General features: G+C 44.1%; 2 protein-coding genes across 4 annotated transcripts in view; both read left to right on the forward strand.

Annotated features, from left to right (window-relative positions):
• The first annotated feature begins 644 nt into the window (after positions 1-644).
• The window catches only part of LOC125644844 (aldehyde oxidase 1-like), an 81,970-nt gene continuing 62,483 nt past the window's right edge, over positions 645-20,131 (forward strand). The window contains exons 1-7 of one of the 3 annotated variants that reach the window (XM_075118062.1): positions 645-842; positions 3,265-3,367; positions 13,290-13,395; positions 14,432-14,540; positions 16,740-16,866; positions 18,215-18,276; positions 19,105-19,179. In XM_075118062.1, coding sequence (XP_074974163.1) covers positions 777-842; positions 3,265-3,367; positions 13,290-13,395; positions 14,432-14,540; positions 16,740-16,866; positions 18,215-18,276; positions 19,105-19,179 — 648 coding nt within the window. In that variant the 5' untranslated portion in view covers positions 645-776. Of the gene's footprint in view, positions 843-3,264; positions 3,368-13,289; positions 13,396-14,431; positions 14,541-16,739; positions 16,867-18,214; positions 18,277-19,104; positions 19,180-20,131 lie in introns of those variants that run through there. The other 2 variants (XM_075118060.1, XM_075118061.1) reach the window with 2 other exon arrangements.
• Positions 3,418-8,433, forward strand: LOC142068574 (uncharacterized). The gene is made up of 2 exons (XM_075118063.1): positions 3,418-7,308; positions 7,896-8,433. Exons 1-2 carry the CDS (start codon positions 6,738-6,740, stop codon positions 8,414-8,416), a joined length of 1,092 nt encoding a protein of 363 aa, XP_074974164.1. The 5' UTR covers positions 3,418-6,737; the 3' UTR covers positions 8,417-8,433.

Raw genomic sequence — 20,131 nt, forward strand, 5'->3', positions numbered from 1 at the left:
TAGCAAAATGGGGTCCCTATCTCAACTGGAGCCTCTACAGTGCCTAGCACAATAATGCTGGGGCCTCTAGGGTGTACAGCAATATCAATAAATAATAAAAATAATTGGTGCTACCATAGTTAGAAATAATAATTAAGTAATGGTCTATATAGAGGAGTAATGTAATATAGAGGAGTGTATCTTTTGTTTTTCTCTAATCTTACAATGATCTTATTTTGATAAATCATTCATTTTTAGGATTGGCCATTTCAGTTCCTTGCATTCTGGACCATGGTGATGGTATGTTAATGGGGGGGGGGAGGGCGGCTGATGCCACCCTTTTATAACAGGTACGTGGGATGATGAACTAACAGTTTGTAATACTATAAAATGCAAGTGGTTCCTTTAAATTCTGTGCCAGGATTTATGCAAGTTATTCCAGCAAAGAACCGGAGAACAGTAACGCTATTTGCTTTTCTTGGCGATAGTAACCACTGCCCTTGAAAACTTTCCTGGCGGGGAACCAGTTTTGAAAGTGTTTGGAACAGGATGGGCTTTTTATCAGGGATTGCACCACGGGTGGGAGCTATCTATAGCTATGGGCCTGCTTATATCTATTAGTTACATTTGCGGATAGTCATAGCACCACCACCCCGACTTCTCATGTTACTGGCTTTGCCGCCCCGCTCTCGAGTTCACAGGTGGCCCAGCCCCCCGGCAAGGTCATCGCTCGCTCGCTGGACTGCACAGCGCAGCTGGTTTGCGGGAACGGGACTTGTGATTCCCTGCGTCTCGCAATGTCTCTCCCCGCTGCAGGGGGAGCGGGGCCTGATAAGCTGATCTTCTATGTGAACGGGAGGAAGGTAAGCGAGGGGGTCATTGGTGACTGGACGGGACGAGAGGTGTTGGAGTGGCCTTTTGACCATTTCTCATGTGATGGCAACCCGCCACACAGACCCAAGTTCCTCCGACTCCATGGGCAGTTCTCCACTCCCACTTCCCTTTCTCCTCTGCAGGGTCAGAACAGTAAACAGCCAATATAGCTCTAACGTAGCGATGTAATCGCCGCTTCCTCGGGAAGAAGCATGATACTGGGGGGTCGGGGAGATTGGTTAGGAGTTCCTGTGCTCTAAATGACAGGTTTCAAACAGCCGTGTTAGTCTGTATTCGCAAAAAGAAAAGGAGTACTTGTGGCACCTTAGAGACTAACCAATTTATTTGAGCATGAGCTTTCCTGAGCTACATGCATCCGATGAAGTGAGCTGTAGCTCACGAAAGCTCATGCTCAAATAAATTGGTTAGTCTCTAAGGTGCCACAAGTACTCCTTTTCTTTGTGCTCTAAATAGTTTCTTTAGCTGTCACTTCCACACAGATAGTGTTTTGCATACATTTTTTGTTTGCAATGAGCTTAAGGAGAACGGCAAATTAAGAGTGAAAGTTTGGAGTTAATTTCAGGTTCATATCAGGATCAGGAAGTTAAATATTTAACACAAATGCCTTGTGTCTTTCTTTTATGCAGTTTGCCCCCTAAGATGCATTTTTTTCTCCCCATACATTTTTTGTCATGGCACTTTCTATGCACATCAGTGCTAAGTAAATTATTTTTCTTTTGTCTAAAATCTAGAGTGCCATGGAGCTGAAGAGTGTTCCACTCCTACTAACATTGTACACCTTAAGTGGTGTGAAGTTTAGAAGAGTAGCTGTCATTGAGCTTTCTACCCCACCGAGCTTTTCAAAAAGCAGTGGGAGAACAATAACATTTCATCCCCAAACGAACATCCCAGAACCTCTCTAGGGCTGTTGTCAACCAGTGTTGAAGTGATGGTGTGTTCATTTGGGGGGCCACGGCAGACCTGCAGATCATGCACTTTCCTTCCTGCTGCCTGGTTTCTCACAAGATTCCTGTGGATGATGATGCCAGAGGAGGGAAGATTTTCAAAATCACAAAAGGGAGTTAGGCCTCCAGCCCTTCCTGGAACATCAGTGGCAGTTGGGTGCCAAACTCTCCTTTCATCCTTTGAAAATTTCCCTCAGAATTTCATGTGTGCAAAAAAAATTATTGAAAATTATATGTGTTTTTCTTGAAATATACATTTTCTTGACACACAGTACAATGTGGAGAAGATAGGAAGGCAAATGTCAATAATGGAAATGCCAAAATATAGCAAAATATGATGAATGAACTGGAAGCTACTGGCCTAATAGAACGTTGATGTAATGGGAGTATAATTACTTAAACTGGCTATTGATTAAACACTACTTTAAGGTTTAGCTGATTCAAGATACTGGGATAAGGATTCTTCTAATCAAATAGGTATGTAGGAGTTTCTGGATGATGCTATTGCTCCAGGTAGTTTAGTATTCCTCCTCTGTCAGAGACCATCACAGAATGAAGATTGCATTGAGTCAGTTTTATGCAGTGCTGGATGAAGAGGGTGAAGTCTTCCTGACCTGCATAGTTTATTCCCTGATGCATAAAATCTGATTACCATTGTGTAACATTTTCTTGGCATGGATAGCTACAAATATTGTTAATGGTCATAGCATTCATTACAGCCATCCCATTTGAGAGTATGGTGGGGGATTATAATTTTGTAAAGCATTTGGATACTCTGTGGGATGAGTACAGTATACATCTGTGGGTAAAACTAGGAGGAATGGGATCCCTGGCACTGGCCTGGCTAGTCTGCCTTCCAGTGTTCATCATATTATGTTCAAATAATAATGAGGCTCTATAATCTGTCAAGAATATTGATTTCCTTATTACATTTCTGATCTGGGGGTATGCAGTAAACTCTTTTTGTGTTTGTACTTTTAATAATTGGTATCTGTAACCTTGCAGTAATACTTCCATGTTCGTCTGCGCTGTGGAATAGTCTCTGCTCCCCTTCACTTCCAACAGGTCATCAGACTGTTCACAATTCTGAGAGTTCTCCAGCATGGTTTTGTATGTCTTTATAAGTATGAAGCATATGTGCATAGGCTGACATACAGTCCCATTCCTGGCCCCCTTTACCGTTAGAGGGGCTCAGGATGGATTCTTTTGATGTGGCATTCCTCCTATCACCAGGGTTGTTTTTATTAAAGATAAGCTGTCCTGACAGTTTATTTTTAGCAGTAGCACTATCTGACAAAAAACTTCCAAAGGAAGGAAAAATTCCCACCTATGGCCCTTAGCACATGCAGTTATGTTAAGTGGGGCTGGGAAGGCAGACTATTGGTTTGTGCCCTGAAGGATAAACCCTGAGTATTTTTGTAACAGCTTGTTTCCATTCCTTCTGCAGATAGTAGAGAAGAATGCTGATCCTGAACAAATGCTGTTGTCTTACCTCCGAAAGAGACATATCCTTTCCTTGTTGATGCAGTTAGGGCACTATCCTGCAGACTTTATTCAGGAAAAACTCCCACTGATGATAATTAGAGCTTTGCCTGATTAAAGATGACAGGATTGGGCCCTGGAACTGTATAAAATTACTATATTAAGTTATGTATCTTTTTAAGAGACAAACACTCTTCAGTACTTGACTATATTTTAATGTTATGAACAATAGCAAACTCCATTGAACTGTAAAAATTAGCTTAATGTTAGCTCCAACTCAAAGGGATTGTAGTTCACTAGTCAGAACACATTGCTAAATCAGGCAATCTGGTTCTGTGCCAAGTTTTGCCACTGACTTGATGTGACACCTTGGGAATGTCGCTTACCCTTTTTGTGCTCATCTATTCCCATTTGTAAAATGAAGATATTAATACTTATCTGCCTCACAGAGATTAATTAGTGTTGTAAAGTGCTTTGACATCCTTGATAATATCGTGCACTTATATAGCAATTCTATCAAAACACAGGGATTTTGTAATAAATAAGGTAAAATGAGCCAAGCCTCATGGGTACTTGGAAGGGAGGCTAGAAGCTGTGGGAAATGGTGCATTAGACTATTAATTAATAGAAGATCCACTGTGAATTAGCAAGTAAGTGGGGGGAGTTGAAGCAAGAAGGCAGATTCACAAACTGTATTTTACCCTTGTCAGATAATCTGTGATAATATTCTGTAATCTAGTTCTAAAAATAATGAAGCTTTAGTAATCTGATACCTGCTGTTAAATCCTTACTGAGAACCAGATTGCAGTCAGTATCTTTGTATGTGGATTATCTGTGTATTAGTGAAGTGTGAATATAGGATTTAATAAGTGTCACTTACTCTCTGAATTGAGCTGGTGCTTCAGAATGGTGGAAGAGAGCACTGTGCTTCTAGAAGTCCCATTTTTTAGATAATGTGCAAAACTGATGACCTGACCACTAGTATCATTAGAACTCCAGTGGTGATAGGTTTCAGAGTGGTAGCTGTGTTAGTCTGAATCAGCAAAAAGAACAAGGAGTACTTGTGGCACCTTAGAGACTAACAAATTTATTTGAGCATAAGCTTTCATGGGCTAAAACCCACTTCATCAGATGCATGCAGTGGAAAATACAGTAGGAAGAAAGATATATATACACACAGAGAACATGAAAAAATAGGTGTTGCCATACACACTATAATGAGAGTGATCAATTAAGGTGAGCTATTATCAGCAGGAGAAAAAAACCTTTTGTAGTGATAATCAGGATGGCCCATTTCCAACAGTTGACAAGAAGGTGAGAATAACAGCAGGGGGGGAAATAAGCACGGGGAAGTAGTTTTTCTTTGTGTAATCACCCATCCACTCCCAGTCTTTATTCAAGCCTAATTTAATGGTGTCCAGTTTGCAAATTAATTCCAATTCAGCAGTCTCTCGTTGGAGTCTGGTTTTGAAGTTTTATTGTTGTAACATTGCGACTTTTAGGTCTGTAATCGAGTGACCAGGAGATTGAAGTGTTCTCCGACTGGTGTTTGAATGTTATAATTCTTGACGTCTGATTTGTGTCCATTTATTCTTTATGTAGATACTGTCCAGTTTGGCCAATGTACATGGCAGAGGGGCATTGCTGGCACATGATGGCATATATCACATTGGTAGATGTGCAGGTGAACGAGCCTCTGATAGTGTGATTAGGCCCTATGATGGTGTCCCCTGAATAGATATGTGGACAGAGTTGGCAACGGGCTTTGTTGCAAGGATAGGTTCCTGGGTTAGTGTTTTTGTTGTAGACATTACTTAGTAAGCTCCTAATTTTTAAGCACAGACAAAACCTCTTTAGTTTCATGCTGCTTGAGATCAATCTATGCATGTTCCTCAGTAGTCTTATATCTAAAAACAGAACTTTAGAATAGATGACAGCACATTCATATTTTGTGCTAATCATGGATTACAGCTCTGCTTGTTTTCATGATGAGCTTCCATCAAAGGCAGAAGTTCTTTACTTATACGTTGTAAGTGTAGCAGACAAAAGGGATCTAGATACGCTATATGTAAGCATAAATGTCTTGGTTTGTAGGAGGGACTCTACAAACCAAGATATAAATCCCCATAAATCATGGGAGAATCTTTCTTCCAACTCCATAACTTTTTAGACCAGAGGCCCTCAAGCACTTCACTAGTGTGGACCACATCTCAGTAGAGAGAGTGACTTGTGAACCATCTCCTCTCCCAGTTATGATTGTGTGTCTCCCCTTCCAAAGTTTCATTCATGATCACATAACATCCCTGTGGCAAATAAAGAAATTGCTTCCATGGAAGAGTAAAATTGGGAAAATATCTGTGTAGTTTTAATTAAATTTATGAGCTGGAAACAAGGAGAGAGCCACCACCATGTGACCAGCTGGCTTCCACAGGCCACCAGGAAGTACTCCACACACCAAGCGGAGAACCTTTGTCAGACATTTTCTTGTATTGTTGGCTATTGGCAACATTTTTACCCTACTCTTTTCTAAAATCAGGACCAAAAATCCGTTATTATTTATCTGCCAATCCCCTGCTCAGTGCTATACAAGACAAATAGAAAGATGCTCCCTGCTATTAAATAGCCTAAGAGCCTTATCTCCAGAGGTAGCTAAGTCCCTGCAGCTCCCACTGACTTCAAGAGATGGGTGCTTAACACTTCTAAAAAATCAGACTCCAAGTAACACTGAGAAGAGTCACTGGGAAACCAAGAGGAAGTGCTGGTTCAGATTTGAATATTTTTATCACTCTTTTTTTCTGCAATGTTGGAATGAAGAAGATAACAGACTCACCTGAGTTAGTGTCTGTGCCATTGTGGAGAAATATGGGATTTTAGTGGGTGGGAGCTGGCACTGAGATTAGGAGGCTGATCCATGCATAGTGGACAAGGTGAAAGAAGACACAAATATGTGACTAGAAATGAGAGACACAGGGCGGTGAGGATGGCATCACTGGGAAAGCAAGGAGGCAGATGATACAACACAAGATCTGAGAGGTGGGCTGGGATGGAATGCAGAACCTTTACAAAAAGCACAAGAAATTTAGCCCTGGTCTACACTAGGACTTTAGGTCGAATTTAGCAGCGTTAAATCGATTTAAACCTGCACCCGTCCACACAATGAAGCCCTTTATTTCGACTTAAAGGGCTCTTAAAATCGATTTCCTTACTCCACCCCTGACAAGTGGATTAGCGCTTAAATCGACGTTGCCGGCTCGAATTTGGGGTACTGTGGACACAATTCGATGGTATTGGCCTCCGGGAGCTATCCCAGAGTGCTCCATTCTGACCGCTCTGGACAGCGCTCTCAACTCAGATGCACTGGCCAGGTAGACAGGAAAAGAACCGCGAACTTTTGAATCTCATTTCCTGTTTGGCCAGCGTGGCAAGCTGCAGGTGACCATGCAGAGCTCATCAGCACAGGTGACCATGATGGAGTCCCAGAATCGCAAAAGAGCTCCAGCATGGACCGAACGGGAGGTACGGGATCTGATCGCTGTTTGGGGAGAGGAATCCGTGCTATCAGAACTCCGTTCCAGTTTTCGAAATGCCAAAACCTTTCTGAAAATCTCCCAGGGCATGAAGGACAGGGACCCGAAGCAGTGCCGCGTGAAACTGAAGGAGCTGAGGCAAGCCTACCAGAAAACCAGAGAGGCGAACAGCCGCTCTGGGTCAGAGCCCCAAACATGCCGCTTCTATGATGAGCTGCATGCCATTTTAGAGGGTTCAGCCACCACTACCCCAGCCGTGTTGTTTGACTCCTTCAATGGAGATGGAGGCAATACGGAAGTAGGTTTTGGGGACGAAGAAGATGATGAGGAGGAGGAGGTTGTAGATAGCTCACAGCAAGCAAGTGGAGAAACCGGTTTTCCCGACAGCCAGGAACTGTTTCTCACCCTGGACCTGGAGCCAGTACCCCCCGAACCCACCCAAGGCTGCCTCCTGGACCCAGCAGGCGGAGAAGGGACCTCTGGTGAGTGTACCTTTTAAAATGCTATACATGGTTTAAAAGCAAGCATGTGAAAGGATTACTTTGCCCTGGCATTTGCGGTTCTCCTAGATGTAGTCCTAAAGCCTTTGCAAAAGGTTTCTGGGGAGGGCAGCCTTATTTCGTCCTTCATGGTAGGACACTTTACCACTCCAGGCCAGTAACACGTACTCGGGAATCACTGTAGAACAAAGCATTGCAGTGTATGTTTGCTGGCATTCAACCAAAATCTGTTCTTTATCTCTCTGTGTTATCCTCAGGAGAGTGAGATATAATTCATGGTCACCTGGTTGAAATAGAGTGCTTTTCTTCAGGGGACACTCAGAGGAGCCCATTCCTGCTGGGCTGTTTGCCTGTGGCTAAACAGAAATGTTCCCCGCTGTTAGCCACAGGGAGGGGAGAAGGTTGAGGGGGTAGTCACGCGGTGGGAGGAGGCAAAATGCAACCTTGTAACGAAAGCACATGTGCTATGTATGTAATGTTAACAGCAAGGTTTACCCTGAAAGAGTGTAGCCACTGTTTTATAAAATGTGTCTTTTTAAATACCGCTGTCCCTTTTTTTTCTCCACCAGCTGCATGTGTTTCAATGATCACAGGATCTTCTCCTTCCCAGAGGCTAGTGAAGCTTAGAAAGAAAAAAAAACGCACTCGCGATGAAATGTTCTCCGAGCTCATGCTGTCCTCCCACACTGACAGAGCACAGACGAATGCGTGGAGGCAACTAATGTCAGAGTGCAGGAAAGCACAAAATGACCGGGAGGAGAGGTGGTGGGCTGAAGAGAGTAAGTGGCGGGCTGAAGACAGGGCTGAAGCTCAAATGTGGCGGCAGCGTGATGAGAGGAGGCAGGATTCAATGCTGAGGCTGCTGCAGGACCAAACCAGTATGCTCCAGTGTATGGTTGAGCTGCAGCAAAGGCAGCTGGAGCACAGACTGCCACTGCTGCCCCTCTGTAACCAACCGCCCTCCTCCCCAAGTTCCATAGTCTCCACACCCAGACGCCCAAGAACGCGGTGGGGGGGCCTCCGGCCAACCAGCCACTCCACCACAGAGGATTGCCCAAAAAAAAGAAGGCTGTCATTCAATAAATTTTAAAGTTGTAAACTTTTAAAGTGCTGTGCTTAAAGTGCTGTGTGGCATTTTCCTTCCCTCCTCCACCACCCCTCCTGGGATACCTTGGTAGTCATCCCCCTATTTGTGTGATGAATGAATAACGAATGCATGACTGTGAAGCAGCAATGACTTTATTGCCTCTGCAAGCAATGATTAAAGGGAGGAGGGGAGGGTGGTTAGCTTACAGGGAAGTAGAGTGAACCAAGGGGCGGGGGGTTTCATCAAGGAGAAACAAACAGAACTTTCACACCGTAGCCTGGCCAGTCATGAAACTGGTTTTCAAAGCTTCTCTGATGCGTACCGCGCCCTCCTGTGCTCTTCTAACCGCCCTGGTGTCTGGCTGCGCGTAACCAGCAGCCAGGCGATTTGCCTCAACCTCCCACCCCGCCATAAACGTCTCCCCCTTACTCTCACAGATATTGTGGAGCACACAGCAAGCAGTAATAACAGTGGGAATATTGGTTTCGCTGAGGTCTAAGCGAGTCAGTAAACTGTGCCAGCGCGCCTTTAAACGTCCAAATGCACATTCTACCACCATTCTGCACTTGCTCAGCCTGTAGTTGAACAGCTCCTGACTACTGTCCAGGCTGCCTGTGTACGGCTTCATGAGCCATGGCATTAAGGGGTAGGCTGGGTCCCCAAGGATACATATAGGTATTTCAACATCCCCAACAGTTATTTTCTGGTCTGGGAATAAAGTCCTTTCCTGCAGCTTTTGAAACAGACCAGAGTTCCTGAAGATGCGAGCATCATGCACCTTTCCCGGCCATCCCACGTTGATGTTGGTGAAACGTCCCTTGTGATCCACCAGAGCTTGCAGCACTATCGAAAAGTACCCCTTGCGGTTTATGTACTCGGCGGCTTGGTGCTCCGGTGCCAAGATAGGGATATGGGTTCCGTCTATAGCCCCACCACAGTTAGGGAATCCCATTGCAGCAAAGCCATCCACTATGACCTGCACATTTCCCAGGGTCACTACCCTTGATATCAGCAGATCTTTGATTGCGTGGGCTACTTGCATCACAGCAGCCCCCACAGTAGATTTGCCCACTCCAAATTGATTCCCAACTGACCGGTAGCTGTCTGGCGTTGCAAGCCTCCACAGGGCTATCGCCACTCGCTTCTCAACTGTGAGGGCTGCTCTCATCTTGGTATTCATGCACTTCAGGGCAGGGGAAAGCAAGTCACAAAGTTCCATGAAAGTGCCCTTACGCATGCGAAAGTTTCGCAGCCACTGGGAATCGTCCCAGACCTGCAACACTATGCGGTCCCACCAGTCTGTGCTTGTTTCCCGAGCCCAGAATCGGCGTTCCACAGCATGAACCTGCCCCATTAGCACCATGATGCATGCATTGTCAGGGCCCATGCTTTCAGAGAAATCTGTGTCCATGTCCTGATCACTCACGGGACCGCGCTGACGTCGCCTCCTCGCCTGGTATCGCGTTGCCATGTTCTGGTGCTGCATATACTGCTGGATAATGCGTGTGGTGGTTAATGTGCTCCTAATTGCCAAAGTGAGCTGAGCGGCCTCCATGCTTGCCTTGGTATGGCGTCCGCACAGAAAAAAGGCGCGGAACGATTGTCTGCCGTTGCTCTGACGGAGGGAGGGGCGACTGATGACACGGCTTACAGGGTTGGCTTCAGGGAGCTAAAATCAACAAAGGGTGTGCCTGTACATCAAGGAGTATTTCAGGCAGGACTGCATAGAGGGTTCCAATAAGAAATGGTGCACCTAAGTTATCGTTGTTATTGGAACAAGAAGGTTAGCCTGGCCTCTGATTGATACATGGCTAGATTTACCTCGCTGCACCTTCTCTGTGAGTGACTGCAGTGTGATCTAGACAGGGGAGGAGGCAAATGAGTACAAAACAAATCTGGTCTATTTCTTGTTCTGACCCACTCCATCTATCTTTTACATCTTTGGCTGGCAGCAGACGGTGCAGAAGGACTGCATGCCATCCACATCTCATGGCTGCTCGGCAGAAGATGGTACAGTACGACTGCTAGCCATCTTCATCTCTTGCCTGCCTGGCATAAGATGGTACAATACGACTGCTAGCAATCCTCATCTCTTGCCTGCCTGGCAGAAGATGGTACAGTACGACTGCTAGCAGTCCGTATCGCCTGCCCGCTCACCATAAGACGGTTCAATAGGACTGACTGCAGGACTAAAGAGAATGACCTGGTCAAGTCACTCCAAATTTAGTCCCTGCGCCCATGTCTGCCCAGGCGCTCCCGGCCGACGTGGCCAGGAGCACCTCGGACACGACGAGGACGACTACCAGTCGTATTGCACCGTCTGCTGCCAGAAGGCAATGGGTTGCTGCTACTGTGCAGCAAAGCCGTACCGCGTCTGCCAGCACCCAGGAGACATAGGGTGACGGTTACCTGAGCTGGCTCCATGCTTGCTGTGGTATGGCGTCTGCACAGGTAACTCAGGAAAAAAGGCGCGAAATGATTGTCTGCCCTTGCTTTCACGGAGGGAGGGAGGGAACGGGGGCCTGACGACACGTATCCAGAACCACCCGCGACAATGTTTTAGCCCCATCAGAGTGCTCCATTGTGACTGCTCTGGACAGCACTCTCAGATGCCCGATTGTTTGCCATTGCTCTGACGCTGGGAGGGGCGCTTACAGGGTTGGCTTCAGGGAGCTAAAATCAACAAAGGGGGTGGCTTTACATCAAGGAGTATTTCAGGCAGGACTTCACGGAGGGTTCCAATAAGAAATGGTGCACCTAAGTTATTGTCCTTATTGGAACAAGAAGGTTAGCCTGGCCTCTGATTGATACATGGCTAGATTTACCTCGCTGCACCTTCTCTGTAAGTGACTGCAGTGTGATCTAGAAGAATGAGTCCCCTAGACAGGGGAGAGGGGGAAGCAAATGAGTACAAAACAAATCTGGTCTATTTCTTGTTTTGATCCACTCCATCTATCTTTTACATCTTTGGCTGGCAGCAGACGGTGCAGAAGGACTGCATGCCATCCACATCTCATGGCTGCTCGGCAGAAGATGGTACAGTACAACTGCTAGCAGTCCGTATTGCCTGCCCGCTCACCATAAGACGGTTCAATAGGACTGACTGCAGGACTAAAGAGAATGACCTGGTCAAGTCACTCCAAATTTAGTCCCTGCGCCCATGTCTGCCCAGGCGCTCCTGATCGACCTCACAGAGGCGACCAGGAGCACCTCAGACATGACGATGACGGCTATCAGTCGTACTGTACCGTCTGCTGCCACAAGGCAAGGGGTTGCTGCTACTGTGTAGCAATGCCGTACCGCGTCTGCCAGCACCCAGGAGACATAGGGTGACGGTTACCTGAGCGGGCTCCATGCTTGCCATGGTATGGCGTCTGCACAGGTAACTCAGGAAAAAAGGCGCGAAATGATTGTCTGCCCTTGCTTTCACGGGGGGAGGGAGGGAACGGGGGGCTGACGATATGTACCCAGAACCACCCGTGACAATGTTTTAGCCCCATCAGGCATTGGGATCTCAACCCAGAATTCCAATGGGCAGCGGAGACTGCGGGAACTGTGGGATAGCTACCCACAGTGCAACGCTCCGGAAGTCGACGCTTGCCTCGGTACTGTGGAAGCGCTCCGCCGAGTTAATGCACTTAATGCACTTAGAGCATTTTCTGTGGGGACACACACACTCGAATATATAAAACCGATTTCTAAAAAACCGACTTCTATAAATTCGACCTAATTTCGTAGTGTAGACATACCCTTACATTTGATGCAGCATGTAAAAGTGAGCCAGTGAAAGGACTCAGAGGCCAAAGCAAGGCTTGAGGAAAAATACCTTTCACAATCTCTGCCTTTGGAGTTTGCTCTGGTTGTAAATATGAAATGGAATACTTGCCCAAATGTTTAAAATCAGTTTGAGACCCATGACATTCAAATACTATACAGTTAATTCTGAGAAATTGTAATATTGCACATCTCTGAAATAAATTCCTGTTCTGTGGTTATACCGCTGAAAAAAGTGTTTTTGGCTGTTTGAATCTGATGAATTGCACTTTGCCTAGGTAGCTATTTGATTCCCATTTTGTTCATCTGATTTCCTGCAAGAATGATGATTTCAATAAACAATGGTTTCCATGCAAAATACATTTATCTTCCCATTGTTTAGTTTGTGATATTAACAGACTCAAAATAAACCTAAAGGTTTCATTTTAACCCTACTGGCAACCTAGACATTTTAGTCTTTGGTGCCCTGATTTTCAAAATCTCTGAGCACTTAGTAGCTCCCATTAACTTCAATGGCAACCATTTTGAAAATCTTGGCCCTAAGAACCAAAGCCCAGATTCACAAAGGTATTTAGATTCCTAACTTACTTTGAGGCCCCGATTCAGCAAAGCACTTAACTACATATTTAAGTTAAATTTATGTCACTCATAAAAGAGTCTTGGGCCCTAAATCTTTTCACCATGCTACACAGCAAGCCAAGTTACTGAGTTTACCCAAAAATACAGTTCAGCCACTTTGAAACAGAACATGTGAGCTGTACAGAAGATCTACTATTGTTTCTGTCCCAGTGGGATATTTACATAATGTGGGCTGCTCTTGCTTCCAAAGGAAGTCAGCAGCTTCCATTGAACTTGGTGGGAGCTGGATCTTGGTCAGTTTATTTTGTAGTTTTGGTCTAATAATAATTGAAGATTTCAAGCAATGCAAAAATGAGCTTCTGATACATGTGCCATTGCACTTGTCCAGTTATAGGTTCTATATCTGTTGCCTTCAGGAAGAAGATTGTCCTCAAGCTTTACACAACCTGGGAAACTACTGGGAACAGAGCAGAAGCAAAAAAAGAATTATTAAATACCCATAAGCTTTTTTCCTTAATGGGAACTCTTTCACTCCGTCTCACAGGAACTAAGTATGGCTGTGGAGGAGGTGGCTGCGGAGCCTGCACTGTGATGATCTCCACATATGAACCGGTTTCCAAGAAGATAAGGTATCCTTAACAAAATATCTAGAAAACACAACACTAAATTTTTATGACCTTTTAAAAATAAATGTGATTTCAGCTAACTGAAGGAAATATGGCAGTTTTCTTTTAAAAAAACAAGAATGTAGATAAGGTTTTCATGTGTGATACTGTATTTTAAAAACAGCTTATCAAACTTTAACTTAATATTCAATTTAGATTAGTCATTCACAGAAAAATCAAACTGTTAGGCCTTGTTAGTTCAAAGACCATTTAAGAGGAAAGACTGTGCACTGAGTCATGTTATGAGCTGGCTAATGTTCTTATGCCTTTGTCACTGGCTTAGTGATGAAGATAGCTGCTTCAGTAACATGTATCCACAGGGTGTAGTTACCTAAAATCTGTATGTCTCCTTGATGGAATTCAGCTCACACCTCCATCACTGCTGTTCTCTAAGTGCTACATCAACTCTGTATTGAGCAAATATTGATTTAGAGCAGTGGTTTTCAAGCTTTTTTCATTTGTGGACCCCTAAAACATTTCAAGTGGAGGTACGGACCTCTTTGGAAAGCTTAGACATAGTTTGCGGACCCCAGATTGAAAACCACTGACTTAGAGCAGTGCTTATGTCACTGTTTAGCAGGGCACTGCTAAGCTTACCTCATCAGGGAGGTCACTGCTAGCTAGTCTTCTACAGTGAACTCTGCGAAAGCAATGTCATGAAGGAGAAAAGGGGGGTTTACCAGCAATAACTCTTGTTTTCTCACTGTGTTGCTTGCAAAGAAACACTCTGACCTTCCCTCCTGCCCTCTGCATCAGAGCTCTGCAAATAGGGCTTCTGATGGCAGATAAGGATTAAATGACGGAAAGGATGGGATATTTATACTCTTGGCCCATAGAATGTTAGGCTTGAGGGACGTGCACAGGCATCTAACTGCCAAGTTTTGCATGACCAGGCATGCGACTCCTACAATGTACACAAGAATTACTGGTCATATAATCCCTAATTTTTTAAAGCTTATAATTATATTTAATGTCCTTGATTCTCCTTTACAATTCGAAGACATTATTCTGCCAATGCCTGTCTATTACCCATATGTTCGTTGCATGATGTTGCTGTCACCACTGTGGAAGGCATAGGATGCACAAAAACCCGGATACATCCAGTTCAGGTGAGAGTATGCTGTAAAAGGATTTTTGCTTTCTTCCTTCACGTGCCTAGGATTAATTGGCAGTGGTGGTACGGCACTGTTACGATTTTTAAAGATATGGTATTGCTCCCACTGCTAAAAGATAGCTGAGGACTCTGGATTTTTAAACTGATTCTGCAGTGTAGTTTAAAATGGGTGGAGAAAGACAGGAAAATATAGTATTTATGTACAGTTATCTAGCAGATGTCACACATGCTGCAAAAACTTCAGGAATCTCCAGCATAGTATGGGAACAACCTATTTGCTAAAATAAAACAGTTCTAGATGATTAACTAAGAGGTATGTGATCTCCTGTCAATGGTGGCACCTCCTTGAATTCAGCAAGGAAATGCCCAAGGGCTGCCAAAATGGCCAAAGGTATTAACTTTAAAATTATAGCATGTCTATACAGAAAATATTTTGGATTATTTGTCCAGCTCTGCTAAAAAACAAAGTATTGTAAAAGGCGCAATGTGCAATGTTGCTGCTTGCTAAACAGTGTGTATACTGTGTGTTGGAGGCACAGCAAAGAAGATACATAAACAGTGAGACTTATCTTAGTGGGCCAGCAAAAGTCTCATATTTGTTCGACGTTGTTAACGGTCAGACTAACTTTTCTTGGAAACCTTGATAATACAAGTATAAAGTGGTTGATTAAGACTAATTAGAGATGCTCCTTCATGCAGACTGCCTAATATTAACAGAGAGACAAGATGGGTGAGGTAATATCTTTTATTGGACCAACTTCTATGGGTGAGAGAGAGACAGTGTAGCTCGAAAGTTTTTCTCTCTCACCAATAGAAGTTGTTCCAATAAAAGATATTACCTCACCCACCTTGCCTTGCTCATATCCAGCTACAACACTGCATATAATATTAAGAGACTGAGGTAAAGACACAGGAACTCAGGAATAGCTAGTCTGGATGAGACCCATGGTCTGGCTAGGCCAATGCTCTGTCTTCCAACAGTGGTCAGCACCAGATGCTACAAAGGAAGGTGTAAGAACACCAAAGTAGGCAGTTGGGGGATAATCTGCTCCCATCGTCCACCAGTCAGATATTCTTGGACCCACACATTGAAATAACTTTTCCTGGTTCAGATTTCACATTAGTTTAAGTTTCTTCTCAAAATATCTCACATTTCTAAGAGGAAGGCATTTAAGTTTGTAACATCTGTCACATTTTTCATTGTGTTAATTAGGTCAGATCTTGTAACCCTTGTGACAGGGTCGGGCCAGATGGCTACAGGAGAGTAATCTTATTGGGATCCAGGAAGTGGGCGGTGAAAGCCCGCCCACTGCTAAAGGATCCCCTCCCTCCAGCCTAATGGGGGGGTCCACAAGACCTGGAAAACCAAATAATTACGGGGGACAACTAATGAACAACAGGGACAGGAGTGCGGTCAAAGGGTCAAACAAAGGGAACCTGACAGGGACACCGTTACAGGAGAGTAATAGAAGGCAGATATATTAGCCCCAGGCTAAGTAGGTCCCTTTTCCCTGGGTAAGGTAACAGGGAAGATTCCAGAACAATCAGGAACCTTCTGGAGACAATTAAGAAAGGCTGATTAGAACACCTGCAGCCAATCAAGAAGCTACTAGAATCAATTAAGGCAGGCTAATCAGGGCACCTGGGTTTTAAAAAGGAGCTCACTTCAGTTTGTGGTGTGCATGTGAGGAGTTGGGAGCAAGAGGCACTAGGAGCTGAGAGTGAGAACATGGACTGTTGGAGGACTGAGGTGTACAAGCATTATCAGACACCAGGAGGAAGGTCCTATGGTGAGGATAAAGAAGGTGTTGGGAGGAGGCCATGAGGAAGTAGCCCAGGGAGTTGTAGCTGTTCCAGGAGGCACTCTAGACAGCTGCATTCCACAAGGCCCTGGGCTGGAACCTGGAGTAGAGGGCGGGCCCGGGTTCCTCCCAAATCCTCCCAACTCCTAGTCAGACACAGGAGGAGTCGACCTGGACTGTGAATTCAGAAAAATGGCCAAGCTGCCGTGAAGCTCCAAGGCGAGCAAATCTGCCAATAAGCACAAGACCCACCAAGGTAGAGCAGGAACTTTGTCACACTCTTTAAATCATGTTTGTAACTTTTGAAACCAACAGCTCTTTTAAATGATTGATAAAGGGAATTTGTTGATGTTGCATTTTGAAGCAGGGCCTGTTGTTCTGTTTTGTTCCAGGAAAGGCTGGCCAAGTGCCATGGCTCTCAATGTGGCTTTTGCACCCCTGGAATGGTGATGTCCATGTATAGTTTACTGAGAAACCACCCTGAACCCTCCATGGAGCAGATAGCTGCAGCTCTGGCTGGTTAGTTTTTGTTTGTTTGTTTCTCCACTTCCCCCCTCCCCATCAAAATGCCATTTTTAATATATGAACAAACAAGATAAATAATCTCTTAGTAAATAAGATTTTTAATGATGGTTTCCTTTCAGAAAAGGTGGGTGGGGAGGAAAGGGAAGAAAGCAACAATGAATTCTTGGCTGCCTGAAATCTGTGAGGTGCCTATATATTAAACAGCACATCTGCGATGTCATGCTGAACAGTATACCCTACAGCAGAGTGAAACCTTGGCCAAAATTTTCAGAAGTTACTAGTGATTTGGGGTATCTCAATTAGGGTGCCCAACTTGGCACACCTATAGGGGAGTTGATTTTCAGAGAGTAGGCACTAAGCACTTTTTGAAAATCAGGCCCCTTTAAGATGTCCTTAAAGGGGCCTGATTTTCAAAAAGTGCTCAAGTTGGGTTCTCAAAAATTGAGACATCCATAATCAGTAGCCACTTTTGAAAATCTTGGCCTTAGTTCTCATCAGATGCAGTGTTCAGAACATTGTAAACCTCAGAACAGTGCCAAAGCTTTTGTGACAGTAATAAAACTATAAAATAACAGAGAGACTGGCTATGTCTTCACTGCAAAAAAGGTGTGCTTTTAGAGAGGGATAACTAATGTGGGTTCACTATCCCAGGGTAAAAGCAGAGGGGAGACAAGGCCAGTTTAGTTTTACCATGAGGCAAACTTGGTGAGGTCAGCCAGGGCAGGAGATATAGTGCTGACTTTGCCTAGCTACCTCATTGTAGGTTTCAGAGTAGCAGCCGTGTTAGTCTGTATTCGCAAAAAGAAAAGGAGTACTAGTGGCACCTTAGAGACTAACCAATTTATTTGAGCATAAGCTTTCGTGAGCTACCGATGAAGTGAGCTGTAGCTCACGAAAGCTTATGCTCAGATAAATTGGTTAGTCTCTAAGGTGCCACTAGTACTCCTTTTCTTTTTACCTCATTGTAAACACTGCAAGTGCCTTGTCTCCACTTAAGTTTTTACAATGAGAGAACTATCCCATGCTAGTTATCTCACTGTAAAAACCCACCTTTGTGTCAGTGAAGCCAAAGCCAAAGTTGTTATGGCGCCCTGGGTCAACTCACCCACTGCTGCCATCTGATGCGGCTCTTGCAGTATTACAGCTTCCTTTTAGTTGCTGTAAGAGTTTCCTCCCCTCAGGAGTCAATGGATGCTGAGCTCTTTTGTACATCTGGCCCATACTGCATTTCAGAGATAAACCCCTTCTCCTGAAAAAAGACAAACCTTAACATGAAGTCTTGAATCCTAAATTATATGTGATAGCTAGAACTAATAGTTCACCTATTATTTTCTGGTATCAGGTAACTTGTGCCGCTGCACTGGGTATAGGCCAATCTTAGATGGCTGTAAAACCTTCTGTAAGGTAAGCGGTGGGAATGGTGGGAATCAAAGAGTGTTCCTATTCAACTGCTTTGAATATTTGTTCTAAAATATTTTTATGGGAGAGTGAGGCATGTATTACTGTGTATTACAATATCTAAACAACCAGAGACCACTGTGAATTTAAGTACACATCCAATCTTGTTTCTGCCATGGGTTGTTGGCTGTCCTTTCCAGGAATGCAGATCAGCCAGCTCTCAGGGCCTGGAACCAAAGGTCATTGAAGTCAATGAAAGTGTCTCCATTAACTCCAGTGAGCTTTGGATCAGGCCACTAGCCACATAAACCTGTTGTTCTGTAATATTTAGCCCAGACATACAAATTGCAGAGTGACAAAGAGTATTATAAAAATCTGGTTCTAAGTATTAACTGTTCATAAGGGGCCCAAATCTTCCTCACAAAAGTAGTTTCATTGCAGTCAGTGGGAATATTTGTGTGATTGAGGCAAGGAGACTTTGGTCTTTGCTAGTCATGGCATTACATGCATAAAATAAAGTTGAAATAAGATTTGAATTAAAAGAGGTGGTGACATCAATGAGTGTTAATGACATAAAGTTCATCCTGTCTGCCAACATTTTGTGTAAATTCCACTGAGAAACTTAGAAAACCCTTTTTTGTGGAGAACTTTTTTTAAAAAGGTTTTGGTAAGAAAAAGATAATGCCTTAAAACATGAATATTTGCAATTTTATTGAGCCTCATCCAAAGCACATTGTAAGTCAGGAGAGACTCCCATTGACTTCAATTGACTTGGGATCAAGCTCACTATGAGCAGAAGTCATATGTTATATTAATGGGATATTAGTATTTTAGGAACCGTTTTGTTGTCAAAGTAAAGAAAATGGGAACTCTTGCTTGGATCAAGAAGACAAACTTAAAGGAGAGAAGGTGAGTTTAATTGTTTTTCCTTCCTGTTTAAATGTAAAATTTGCACTAGGTGAAGAGCATTGCGCTGCTTATTACTTATTATAGTACATGCCAAGTGCTATGCCATGCAGCATCCTATAGCCAGCTGACTACAGCCCACTATGTCCCATAGCATTGCTCTGACTTTAAAGCCAGAAGGGACCATCATGATCATCTAGTCTGACCTCCTGCATATTGCAGGCCACAGAACCATTGCTGCTGCTGTTCTGTGAAGTTTGAAAGTTTCTCTTAATGATGTATGTACCATCCTGGGTGATCAGGAAGTTTTTCCATTTTCACAGGAAATGAATGTACTGTTAGTGGTGAGGGATTTAGATATGTCTTCAAAGGCATGGTAGGTGTGTGAAAGGGGAAATCTTCACCCTCTTCCCCTGGAGTCTCTTGTAACAATGCAGAGGACAGTTTGGATCTGCATGTTCAAACAATCTTTTGTGTTCTGGAATATTAATATTCTTAGGCTCCGATTCTGCAGTGACCACTGCATTAGCTATCCCTGTGCCCAGGTGAAGCTGTATGAAGTCAGTGAGGTTTTGTGTGGGTTCAGGGGTTTGTCTACATGGCACTCATAGCAAGATTGTGTTCACAGAACTGAAGTTTGCTGCAAAAACTAAATCAGAATCATGACACTAATTTTTTTTATTTGAAAATTCCCATCCATACAAATGGTTTATTTTATGTAAACATTCCTTTCAAAAATCTGTGACCTGTCAGTGTGTGTTAGAGTGGGGGGAAATATGGAGTCATCTCACCTCTCTATAGTTGAACAGAGGGAAGTGTACAGTTAGGATTTCAGGTCTGTATCATTCCACTCTCCCAGCTCCAGAGGGGCCAGGGAAGGTGACTGAGCTGTGAGAGGCTGCCTTTCTCCATTTCTTCCGCTGCAACAGCTCCCACTAATACATGGCAGTTTATT

The sequence above is a fragment of the Caretta caretta genome, chromosome 11 (assembly GCF_965140235.1).
Source record: "Caretta caretta isolate rCarCar2 chromosome 11, rCarCar1.hap1, whole genome shotgun sequence".
NCBI lineage: Eukaryota > Metazoa > Chordata > Testudines > Cheloniidae > Caretta > Caretta caretta.